The 10,942-nt window shown below is 54.0% G+C and overlaps 1 protein-coding gene across 2 annotated transcripts; it reads right to left on the reverse strand.

Moving 5' to 3' along the window:
• Nucleotides 1–153: 153 nt before the first annotated feature.
• On the reverse strand, nucleotides 154–10,573 carry SIRT6 (sirtuin 6). Of its 2 annotated transcripts, XM_037505084.2 has the most exons (8): nucleotides 10,466–10,573; nucleotides 8,118–8,245; nucleotides 5,552–5,734; nucleotides 3,799–3,858; nucleotides 2,307–2,402; nucleotides 2,142–2,222; nucleotides 1,375–1,498; nucleotides 154–1,288 (listed from the first exon to the last, which is right to left on the reverse strand). In XM_037505084.2, the coding sequence occupies exons 1-8, from the start codon at nucleotides 10,529–10,531 to the stop codon at nucleotides 947–949; spliced, it is 1,080 nt and encodes a 359-aa protein (XP_037360981.1). In that variant the 5' UTR covers nucleotides 10,532–10,573; the 3' UTR covers nucleotides 154–946. The 2 variants fall into 2 exon arrangements, with proteins under 2 accessions (XP_037360981.1, XP_037360983.1); XM_037505086.2 differs by lacking the exon at nucleotides 5,552–5,734.
• Nucleotides 10,574–10,942: the final 369 nt, after the last annotated feature.

Genomic DNA, 10,942 nt, shown 5'->3' on the forward strand with positions numbered 1-10,942 from the left:
GACCAGCCCAAGGTCACAACCGCGGAGGAATGGGCCGGGCCGAGCCAGCGCTGTCTCCTCAACGAGCCGTCCTGCCCCTCTCTCTCCTCCCCAACCCCTCCCACCGTGCGCAGGCGCTCAGGGAGCAGCAATCGCGCCTTAAAGATGTGTCCAGTCTCCTCGAGGAGCTCACGGGCTACTAGAGGAAGGCAAATATTTTAAAAAATCACACATACAAGTTTGTAATTACAAACTAAGGGCTCAAGGACCTCCAGCTTCAGCATCACCCTCATTCACAACAGGCGGGGGTTGCACAGAAATTTCCACTGTGCTGGCCACACATTCCTGTCCTCAGGGCCCAGGATCTAGGTAGTGTAAATTAAACACAGACTCATATGCAAGTTCTTTTATTGCATTGAAGACTTTGGGAAGTCTGGAGGACGCCAGGTGGGCCCACCCAGTTCTCCTTCCAGCCCCAAAGGCAGTGAGTGCGGCCTCCATACTGTCCCAGCCTGAGTTTGTCCCCCAAAGAGTGATTCTGCCTCCTTCCCTTCCTTGAGGGGCTGTGAAGTGTCTTGGGGAGGCAGGAGTTGAGGAGTGTGAGAGCCCAAGGAGCAGAGGGGGGTAATATCCCCATTAGTCTGGAAACCAGGGCCCGGCAAGGCATATTTCCCCAGAGCATCCTGAGTCAGGGGCTGAGGCATGGGGCAGTGCAGGTGCCTGGGGTGTCAGCTCCAAGGTCACGGTCCAAGGTGTGGGGAGCAGTGGGTGCTCTTTCCCAGGTACCCACCAGAAGCCCTTAAAGCCAAAGAGAGACACAAAGGCAAAACTGCCCCAGGACTTGGAACCTCACTCTCGGCATACTGAATTGTACCCCTCAAAGGGGAGAAACAAGTAACAAAGTGTTTGTTAGAAAACAAAACCGTGGTTTCTACAAAAAAGTTCCACCCTCCCCTGAGTCCCCTGGTCAGCTGGGAATCACCTCTGCCTTCACCCTTTTGGGGGGCCTGTGGGGGACAGGACTGTCCAGCTGCTCCCTTTTGGGGCTAGTAGGCCCTGACCCGTTGTGCTGTGTGCAAGGCTCGGCTTTGGGCTCCTGCTTGGGACTGGCGGGCGCAGGGCTGCTGGGATGGGCAGGTGCCTCCTCCTTGGGCTCCAGCTTGGGGGCAGGCGGGCGGGGCAGAGGCGGCAATGCCTTCTCCAGCACGCGGGGGCCATCCCAGGCAGGAATCTCCAGGCCCAGGTGTTTCATGAGCCGGGTCATGACCTCGTCTACATAGCCGTGGATGCGCAGGTCTGCGTGGCGGTCCTACGGAAGACGGGAAGAGCTAGTGGAGGCCGGGTCTTGTGGGGGTTCGGGACCAGGGAATGTCAGGGGCAGGCTCCCGCACATACGTGTTTGGTGGGCTGAAGGTTGACGATGACCAGCCGGCCTCCTCTGCGCTTGGTGGCCAATGGCAGGTTCCCGCTGGGCCGGATTTGCAGGGAGGTGCCCAAAGTGATTGACAGGTCTGCGTTCCTGGGGCCAGGCGAAGGGGTTACCCTGAGCCCCTCCTTGAAGGCCTCTGCAGCCTTCTCCTGCCCAAGAGGCTGATGGGGATGCTGACATCTCCCTCAACCCCATAGCCTCAGCCCCCCTCGGGTGCCAAGACACCAGCGCAGTGACCTGGGCTCATACTACACCCATCTCTGCTCTCAAAGGCCTATGCTTCCCAAGCCAGTCCCAACGTCCCTGAATCCTGCCCTTGCCATTAGTCTTCTGCCTGAGCCACCGCCCTACCCTGTTGATCTGGGCAGAAGCTTTGATAGCTGGGCTCCTTGAACCCCAGTTCAGTTACTTCTCATCTAAGTAACACTGGACGGAGAGGTCACTTTGCCAAAGCCTGTATTCTTGCCCATAAAATGGGCCAGAAGCAGCAGCCACCTCAGGCTATGGGAAGGCCTGGAGTATGTGAAAGCCAGGGCCAGGTGTGTGGGAAGGCTCAGGACATAAAAGCTGCCATGATCTGGGGGAAACAGGCCCAAAGAAGGTGCCGGACTCCTCCTCCAGGAAGTCTTCCCTGACACTACCTCTGGGCTGGAGTCCCCTGCTCAGTGCTGGAGCTGGCTGTGTTTTCACTGTTCTCCCCCAGCCCTACCCTGGGCTCGTATGGGGATCAGACCTGCTGGCCTCATCTGCGAGAGTAAGGTCCCGATCAGGCAGGGCGTCTTCCCAATCCAGGATGGTGTCTCTCAGCTCCCCCCTGCCATGGTGAAGGTGGGGTGGAAGAGTCAGTGTGGACACACAGCAACCACCCCCCTGCAGGAAACTGGGAGGGGTCACTCACCTGCAGGCCCTCAGCCCTCTTGCTTTGGCCACTGTGCAGAGCCGGCCAGTGGCTTTGAGGCCCATGCTGCCCACGACGGTGTCCCGGACATACTGCCTGTGTGGGGGAGGAGACGGTGGGTCGGTGCGGTCAGCCCACGGCCTGCCTCTTTAGCCCCAGATTTTCTCCCAGGGAGCGGGGAGGGAATGTGAGCATGAGGAAACAGCTGGCCTGGCTGCTTCACAATGTCAGCAGCATGGAAATAAGAGGTCAGAAAGTGTTGTAGATTGAGACAAAAGACATGACAATGGCATGCAAAGCATGACCCTGGGCCAGGAGAGCACCAGTGGCGGTGGGCGCACTGGGGATGGAATCACATTGCCCAACTTTAATGTCTGCACTTTGGCTGTGGGAGAGAACAGTGCGGCTCCTTGTAGTTTAGAGGCAGAGGGGGAGGCAGTCTGTCACTTTGCTTTCCAACAGGCAGGGAATACTAGTAACAGAGACAGAAGGAAAAACACACTGTGGCGAATTTGTCACAATTATCTAACCAGCCCGGGAGGGGACCAGCAAACTCTGGGGCCCAGGATTAAACCCAGCTTCTGTACAGAAAGTTGTGCTGGCACACCCGCTCCCAGGTGTGCTCCTGGCCAGACAAGGGCAGAGCCAGCAGTCACGACGGTCATGCCTGCCCACGAAGCTGGGAATATCTATCTGGCCCTTGAGAGAAAAAGTCATTACTTCTTGGTTTAGGTGAACCATTGGAAAATTCTCGTGAGTTTTCTATAGGTTTGAAATTTTTCCCAAAAATTCTGGAGAAAAGTTTTTAATGTGGGGGCCCCACGTGTGGTGTGATCGCAGAGCGTCCTCCTGCAGGGAGGTGTCCCCCAAGGAACCCACTCCTGTGAGGCTGCTTACCCAGCAGGGGGAGACAGCCACAGCCTACCTGCTCCAGGAGGGGCTCTGGTTCAGCCTCCCCAAAATGGGGTCACACTCTACAGCCAAAAAGGTATGTTGGGGTCCTAACTCCCAGGACCTCACAATGTGAGGAAGCAGGATCTTTGCAGATGTGATGAGTTCAGATGAGGTCATGCTGGGGAAGGATGACCCTTAATCCACATGGCCCTGGTGTCTATAAGAGGGGACACAGGGGCACATAACAACGGACAGAGGCAGGAGTGAGGTGTCTATGGCCATGGGTGTTGGAAGCCACCAGAAGGTGGAAGAGGCAGGGTAGGATTGTGGGTTTCAGAGCGAGCACTCCCTTCGTGCAACACCTTCCTTTCTAGATTCTGGCTTCCAGACTATCAGACGGCTGCTGTACATCACTGAGTTTGCTACAGCAGCCACCGGAAACAAATACACCACCACAGAAGGAAGACAACCCCCCCTTCCAAGTCTCATCCCATCCCGCAAGTCTCTGGGAATACCAGGTTCAACTCACAAGGCCCTTCTGCAGAGCCTAACTGGGGAATGATGCCATAGGGGGCCCCCACTGCCACACGGCACTCACGTTTTACACTTGGCACATTCTTCTACAAACATGTTTCCGTGGAGCTCTGCCAGCTTGTCCCTGTGGAAGAAGAAGGAAGAGCCTTGGTAGGCAGTGGGATCCCCGAATCCCGAGGCTTCAGGTTGTCTCCTCCAGGAAACCCCCCCAATCCCTTATCTGCAAGCCCCAAGGGCTCCCTTTCTCCAGCTCCTCCAGCTCTGACTCCACCATCCATGCTGTGCAACCCTGAGCAGATAGCCCAACATCTCTGAACCCCCGAGGCTGACCCCACCTTCACATGAGGGCAGTGTATTCACAAACTCCATCCACGAATGTGTTAGAAGCCCCCAATGAGGTCAGCTCCAAAGGACAGAAAGTCTTGTTTCCAGTTTGCAAGGAGGACTTAGGCACTGGGTGGCCCTGACATATGGACTTCAGAGGCAGAAGAACATGGGATCAACTCCTAGCACTGTTGTTTTTCAGCTATGTGACCCTGGGCAGGTCACTTAACCTCCCTGTGCCTCAGCCTCCATCTATAAAATGGGACAATGTCCAACCCTAGACTTGTTTTGGGGGAACAACAACCAAGCTGGATGGCTCTGCTCCTTGGCTCCCTTCATGTCCCTGTTCCAATATGCAGCCTCTCAGACTTCCCAGTTCAAACTCCCCACTCACCTATCTCTCCCCAATAATCCCTCCCAGCTCCAAGAAGTCAAAAGGTTGCTTTGCCTCCCTTCCAATCTGCCTACACACCCCATGCCACCTCGTTATCCAGCTGTGTGTGGAAACAAACGCCCCTGGATTTCTTACCTCCAAGGCCATGGAAATGTATTAGCTATAAAGTGAGAGAACGTTTTCTTTCATTTCTAGAAATGTCTACACAGGTCTTAAGAGTCAGGTCTGTAGCCATCTAAGTAAATTCCTCTGACCAGAAAGGCCACAGCCCAGACCAGGGCCCCCGTAAGCCCAGCGGTGGACACTGGAGTGCTGTTTTCTCAGGTATTTACGTTGAAAGGCATGAAGCCGCAGGACTTGGCAGCATCTCCAGGTTGTAAGAGCTACCTGACTCCGGGAGAAAATTCATTTCTATGGCAAAGGGCTAGCTAGAGTCAGGAGTCAGGCCCACTTCAGCAGGGCAGGGGACAGCCGCCTTTACAGAGACAAGTCCTCTCCCTCACCCCTCCTTGCCTGTGGAGCGTCCGGCCACTCATATAAACCAGTGAATGTGCTGTTATCCCCCATGCCCAGACAAGGCTCAGGCAAGGTGGGGTAAGGAAGGGCAGAACCCTTAATGCTAAGGACTCAGTCTCTCTACCCAGATGTCATGGTCACAGGCAGTATAAAAGTAATAAAGACAGATATTAAAACCCAACTGCAAATTCTAGATGCTGGCCACCACCCCCAGCCCCCAACCCCTGGCCAGGCCCCAGGGGAGGGAGCTTTTGTAGCCACTTCTGGCTGAGCTGCAATGCCAAGAGATGGCCTGGGCTCAGATGCCACCATGCACCAGAGAACAGAGATCTAGACAGTTCAGGGTGGGGATGCCCACGGTCCAGGAAAGGAGAGGCCAGTTCCGGAGAGGTGCCCAGGAGGTGCTGAAGGTGACAGCGTGGGTTTACGAAGGACTGAACGCTCTCCCTGGCTGCCTTGCTGAATCATCACATAAGCTTAAAGGAGGGGCTTCCATCAAGACCCATTTTACAGGTGAGGGAACCACGGCCTAGAGAAAGGGGAGGCCTGCCCACGGTCCAGCATGGTGAGAGTCACCTGTTACCTGGGGAAGCCGGAGCGCACGTGCAGCCCATCCACATTCTGGCTGACCAGGAAGCGGAGGAGGCCCACGCGCTCCAGCTGCACCAGCGCCATGTGGGTCTTCGTGGGCTGGGCGCTCTCAAATGTGGTGTCGAACTTGGGGGCCAGGCCCCGCTCCTCCATGGTCCAGACGCCATGAGGGCCCCTGAAGGTGGCAGGGACGGGAGAGAGAGTTTAGGAATTAGGCAATTAGTGCTAGGAGGCGTCAATGTCTAACACTCCTTCCAGCACCGCTGGGGCAGGAATCTTAGTTTAAAGCAAGCATTTTATTTTTATTTTTATTTTTTTTAACTAAAATGCTTTCTTTAAACTGAGATTCCTGCCCCAGTGATGCTGGAAGGAGTGTTAGACATTGACCCCTACAGATGTACCAGGGACAAGATAACCCGCAGGCTGGTAACAAACTGTGGGGGCTGAACATGATGGATACAGGAAAAATCAACTGCGATGGACTGATCTGATGGGGTGCTGGCTTATGACCAGTGGTCTTCGTCCGACTCATCATACAAAAAGCCAGCTAGAAATGAGATGGCAGAACAGTTTCTGCAGTGTGCTGGCCACCATCCCTGGCCCCCACCCCCTGGCCAGGGGTTATACCTACTGTTCTCCCAGATCACTGTCCAGCAATCTGAAAAATAAAAGTGGCTATGGATTCAATTCCTGTCTCTGCCTATTGGCTTTCCATAGTGACAGGCAGCACCAGAATCTGGTCTATTTCCGGTATCATCAGGTGGCAGAAAAAACAGACAGAAAATCAGAGACAGAGAGAAAAATCAGAGAGAGAGAAAGACAAAGAAAATTGGAAACAGAAATAAAAGACAGAGAGAGACAGTAACAGTGACACAAAAAGAACTTAGGGGCCTCTCCGGTGGCGCAGCGGGTTGAGCGCAGCGCTGTGAGGATGTTCGCATACTCTGCAGCGCTGGTTCAATTCCCGGTTGGCCAGGGAGACACGTGCATGGCGCGGCAGACCTCTTCTGTCTCGCCCACTGCTCCCCTCAGCAGTGTCTTTGGTTCATCTGCCTGTTCTGCTCCCTGCTCTGCTCTGGTGAATTCTCTCACCCTCCCGTGCCTCTGGCCTGTACCCCAGTTCTTGTATAAATAAAATAAATCTTTAAAAAAAAGAACTTAGAAGGGCCTCCCCAGTGGCGCAGTGGTTGAGCGCTGGGTTGTGAAGCTGCCCGCGGCCTCTGTGGCGCCGGTTCAATCCCCGGCTGCTCCCCGGCCACCGGAGGAGGGTCCCACATGGTGCGCAGACCTCCCCTGCCGCCCGCTGCCCCCTCAGCAGTGTACTTCGGTCCTTCTGCCTGCTCTGCTCCCTGCTCTGGCTCTGGTGAATTCTCTCACCCTCCCGTGCTTCTGACTGTACCCAGTGCATGTATAAACGAAACAAATAAACAAACAAACAAACAAATAAATAAATAAAAACATGCCTCTATAAAAAAAAAAAAGAACTTAGGAGAGACAGAGACAAACAGAAAGACAGAGGAGAGAGCAAGATGGGGGCAGGGAGGGAGAACACAGGAAGGGAAGGAAGAAGGAAGAATGTGGTACAGGAGGGCAAAAATGATTCAATTTAACCAACACTTCACTGCTGCTGCTCTAAGCCTGGTATGGTGCTGGGTGATAGCAGGGTCCTGCCCCGGCGGAATCCTTGATCGGGAGAGGACACAGGTGACACAGAACCCCCCAGCCCTGTGGGGCTAGAACAGAAAGAAGAACCTGGGGCTGAGGTGGCCTAGTGAGCTGCAAGGGCTGTGTGGAGTGTGGGAAGGCTTTCTCGAGAAAGCTGAGCTGCCTCTTGAATTACGAAATGAAAGGGCATGGTGGCTCAGGTAGGAGTGGTAAACAAAGGCCTGGAGGCTAGCAACAGCCCCACAAGTTTGGGGAAATACAAGTGGTCTGTGGGCTATAGGGGGAGCAACAGGAGCTGAGATTGGGGAGATGACCCAGGATTGGCTGAGAAAGCGCTTCAATTTCCCACCAGAAATGCTTGGAACTCTTCTGCGTGGCAATGGGGAGCCCTGGCAGATTATGGGGGTGCTGTGGAGGGGGGTCTGCACTCCTGCTGTGAGAGTCCAAGCTGGGCCCTGAGCAGCCATGGAGAGAACACAGATGTGCCAGGCCTGCTCTGGAGCAGGGATGCAAACAGCACTGAGGGGGCCACCAGTTTGAGACCCCAGCAACGAGCCTCTGATCTAACACAGGTTGCCTGAAGCAGAGGGGAGCTTAGACATTATTTGGTCTCACACCCTCATTTACAGGTGAAGAAACTGAGGTCCAGAGTTAAGCCGCTTACCTAATAAAAAATATTTGTCAGTGAATGTGGAATAGCCCTTGATAATGATTCTCCCCATTTTCTATGGTAATAGTAGAGCCCCAATATTCATTTAGCCATACACAGTGAGCCCAGTCAAAAGACTTTCCCAGCAGCCCTTGTAGCTAAGCCACGTGACCAGGTTCTAACCAATGGGGTATGCCAGGAATGTTGGGTTTGACCCTAAGGGACATTCCCAGTGCTCACAGACCTGAAGTCCGGAATGCCCGAGGCAGTACTGATGCCGGCACCAGTGTGGAACACCACGTTGGAGGACTGCCACACCAGTTGTGCCAGGTCCCACACCTTCCGCTCCAACTCCTCTGGGGGGTCGAAGATCTATGGGGAGATAGAGCAGAAGGGAGGGGTCAAAATGTGTCCCACAGTGGCAAGGCAACTAACCAGAGTGACCTGCCTCCACCTTGCCCAGGGGTAGAGAAGGGACTGGAAAAAGCAGCTAGTGCCTCCTCTGCCTAGAACCCTCCAGGGCTCCCACGCCCTTGAGGTAAAAGCCCAAGACCTCCCAGTGGCCAGCTTGGCCCTGCACAACCTGCTCCTAGTCCCCCCTCGTTCTGCTCCAGCCACGTGCTGTTCCTGCAACACGCCAGGTGTGGTCCTGCCTCACGGGCTTTGCCATGGCCATTCCAGCTCCCCACTTGACTCCCTTCCTCACCTCACTTTGGTCTTGGCTTAAAAGATATCTCACTTGCATACTCTTCGTGGCATTATTTACAATAGCTAAAACATGGCAGCAACCCAAATGTCTACTGATGGATGAATGGAGAAACACAGTGTGGCCCGTGCATACACTGGAATATCATTCAGTCATAAAAAAGGACGAAAACTCTGACTCGGGCTACAGCATGGATGAACCTCAAAGACATGATATTCAGTGAAATAAGTCGGGCACAAAAGAATAAACACAATGTGATTCCAACTCACAGGAGGCCCCTAGAGAGTCAAATCCATACAGACAGGAAATAGATGGTGGGTGTCAGGGGCTGCTGGGGCATGGAGAGGTCATGTTTAACGGGGACAGAGTTTCTGTTTGGGAAGATGCGAAAGTTCTGGAGATGGATGGTGGGGGTGGTTGCACAACATCATGAGTAGTTTTAAAACCATTGAACTTAAGATGGTAACTTTATATTATGTAGATTTTACCGTGATAAAAGAAAATTAAGAAAAAGTCAGTTCACTGATGCATCCTGGGTCGCCTTTGTTTCAATGCAGCTCCCAGATCTCCTCATTCCTCCGATTTTTCTCCCTAGCAATTACCGCCATCTGTCTTCTTATATTTATTTGCTATTTGCCTGTCTCCCTGCTAGAAGGAGGGAAATGTCTACTATCTTTTTCCCTGCATGGCCCCAGAACCTGGAAAGTGCCTACCACAGTTTCTGGGGGCAGGAGAAATGTTTTTCAGGCAGGAGAATCCAATGGATCTTCAGGTGGGATTCACCCATCTGAGAGTTGATTAGCAAGCCGTTGTGGGTTAGGGCAAGCCTCCCCCTGTAACTGAGGCAAATGATGTTAAATTGCCTTTAGACCCCAAAGCACAAAAGAAAAAAAAATCTGAACTTTTCTGAGACTAGCTTTTGCAGACACAGCAAAGCCTGGAGGATCACTGCCTAATCTTGAACTGAGCTCCAAAGTCAGTAGGAGTTGACAGACAAAAATGCAGAGGAGAAGGGCTACCCAGAAGGGAGGGATCCACAACAGAAATTCAAAATTCCAGTGATCTGAAGAAAAGTTTCCTTGTGTTTTTTCATGTCTGAACTCTCATGGAACTGGCCAAAGAACTTCAGCCAAGCCCACATTTCTTTGCCCCTAACACTCTCTTTAACCGATAAAATTTAACTCCTTTGTTCTCAACCCCCTTCCCTAAACCTATATGACCTCATACAACCTTGGTGGAGGAGGCAGATTAGTTTAATCTCCAGATTCCTTGCCAATCAATTCACAATAAAGCTTGTTTTGCTCAAAATCCTAGTGTCATAATAAGCAGGATGTCAGGTAGAGAGCCCATGCTCCTTAACACCCCTATGTACGGGAGTGAAGAGAAGTGACTACCCCTCCACTCCCCGCCCCAGGGTCTGAGGGTGTTCTTCTGACCCACACTGACATCCATCCAAGCCCCTCCCAGCTCAAAACCCCTCTCCATCCCCTTAGGGTTGTGCTAACTGCCCAGCTTGGCATTGGAGTCCTGTTACGGCTCTGAAAAGCTCTGATGCATCTGCTTTCCAAGTGTGTTTAATCCCACCTCCCCGCCTTTGCCTCTGCAGTGCCTTCTGTTTGGAGCTACAAGCCCTGCTCCCTCCTCAGACTTCAAGAATTCGGCCAGCAGGTCCTCGCCTCAGTCCCAGCAAGGCTGACCTGCAGCTGGGCGTGTCCGCGTCCTGGGGCGCGCAGGGGGCGTCACTTCCCGCCCCCTCCTCATTGGGAAGTCCCTCCCATTGTCTAGCCTCGGTGCCTCATGATATTCCCACAATGCCCCGCTGCAGCCGGGTGCCGCCGGCTCAGCATCCCAGAGGGCCGGCCTCGGACACCCCCGGTCGCGCTCACCTCGGGAAGACCGCACTTGCCCTTATCGGCGTAAGGCGACAGCCCCGCTGCGTAATTCACCGACATCCTCGCCGCCCCAACGGGAACAATAAAGTTTCTCTTGTTGAGGCCGCTTCCGCCGGAAATGGGCGGCAATGGGAGGAAGGAGGAGCCGCCTTCCCCTCCCGCGCCTGGCTGCTCGCACGCAAATGCGCATGCGCTGCGTGCCGTCGCCGCGGACGCCATGTTAACTAATGGCAAGAGGAAGCGCCCTCCTTTCTATCCCTTAGCGCGGGGCGGGGCTGGAGGTGGGACAGAAAAGTGGCTGCCGGCTAACCAGGGCGGGTGGCAGCCCAAATGCGAGTTCTCCAGTCACGTCTGAAATAAGGGGCAGGGCCTCCTTGGTGGCGCAAGGGGTTAAGCACCACACTATGAAGCTGTCCGCAGCCTCTGCAGCACGAGTTCGATCCCCGGCCGGCCAGGGGGAAACCCACATGG

This window comes from Talpa occidentalis, unplaced genomic scaffold (genome assembly GCF_014898055.3).
Source record: "Talpa occidentalis isolate TD23 unplaced genomic scaffold, MPIMG_talOcc4v2.1 talOcc4.12, whole genome shotgun sequence".
Taxonomy (NCBI): Eukaryota; Metazoa; Chordata; class Mammalia; order Eulipotyphla; family Talpidae; genus Talpa; species Talpa occidentalis.

Coding starts and splice junctions, on each gene's coding strand:
- SIRT6 (XM_037505084.2), bottom strand. CDS start 10,531: ATGTCGGTGAATTACGCAGCGGGGCTGTCGCCTTACGCCGATAAGGGC. Junction 8,246..10,465: donor GCAAGTGCGGTCTTCCCGAG/GTGAGCGCGACC, acceptor ATCTCCCCATAG/ATCTTCGACCCCCCAGAGGA. Junction 2,223..2,306: donor AGAGGGCTGAGGGCCTGCAG/GTGAGTGACCCC, acceptor TCACCATGGCAG/GGGGGAGCTGAGAGACACCA.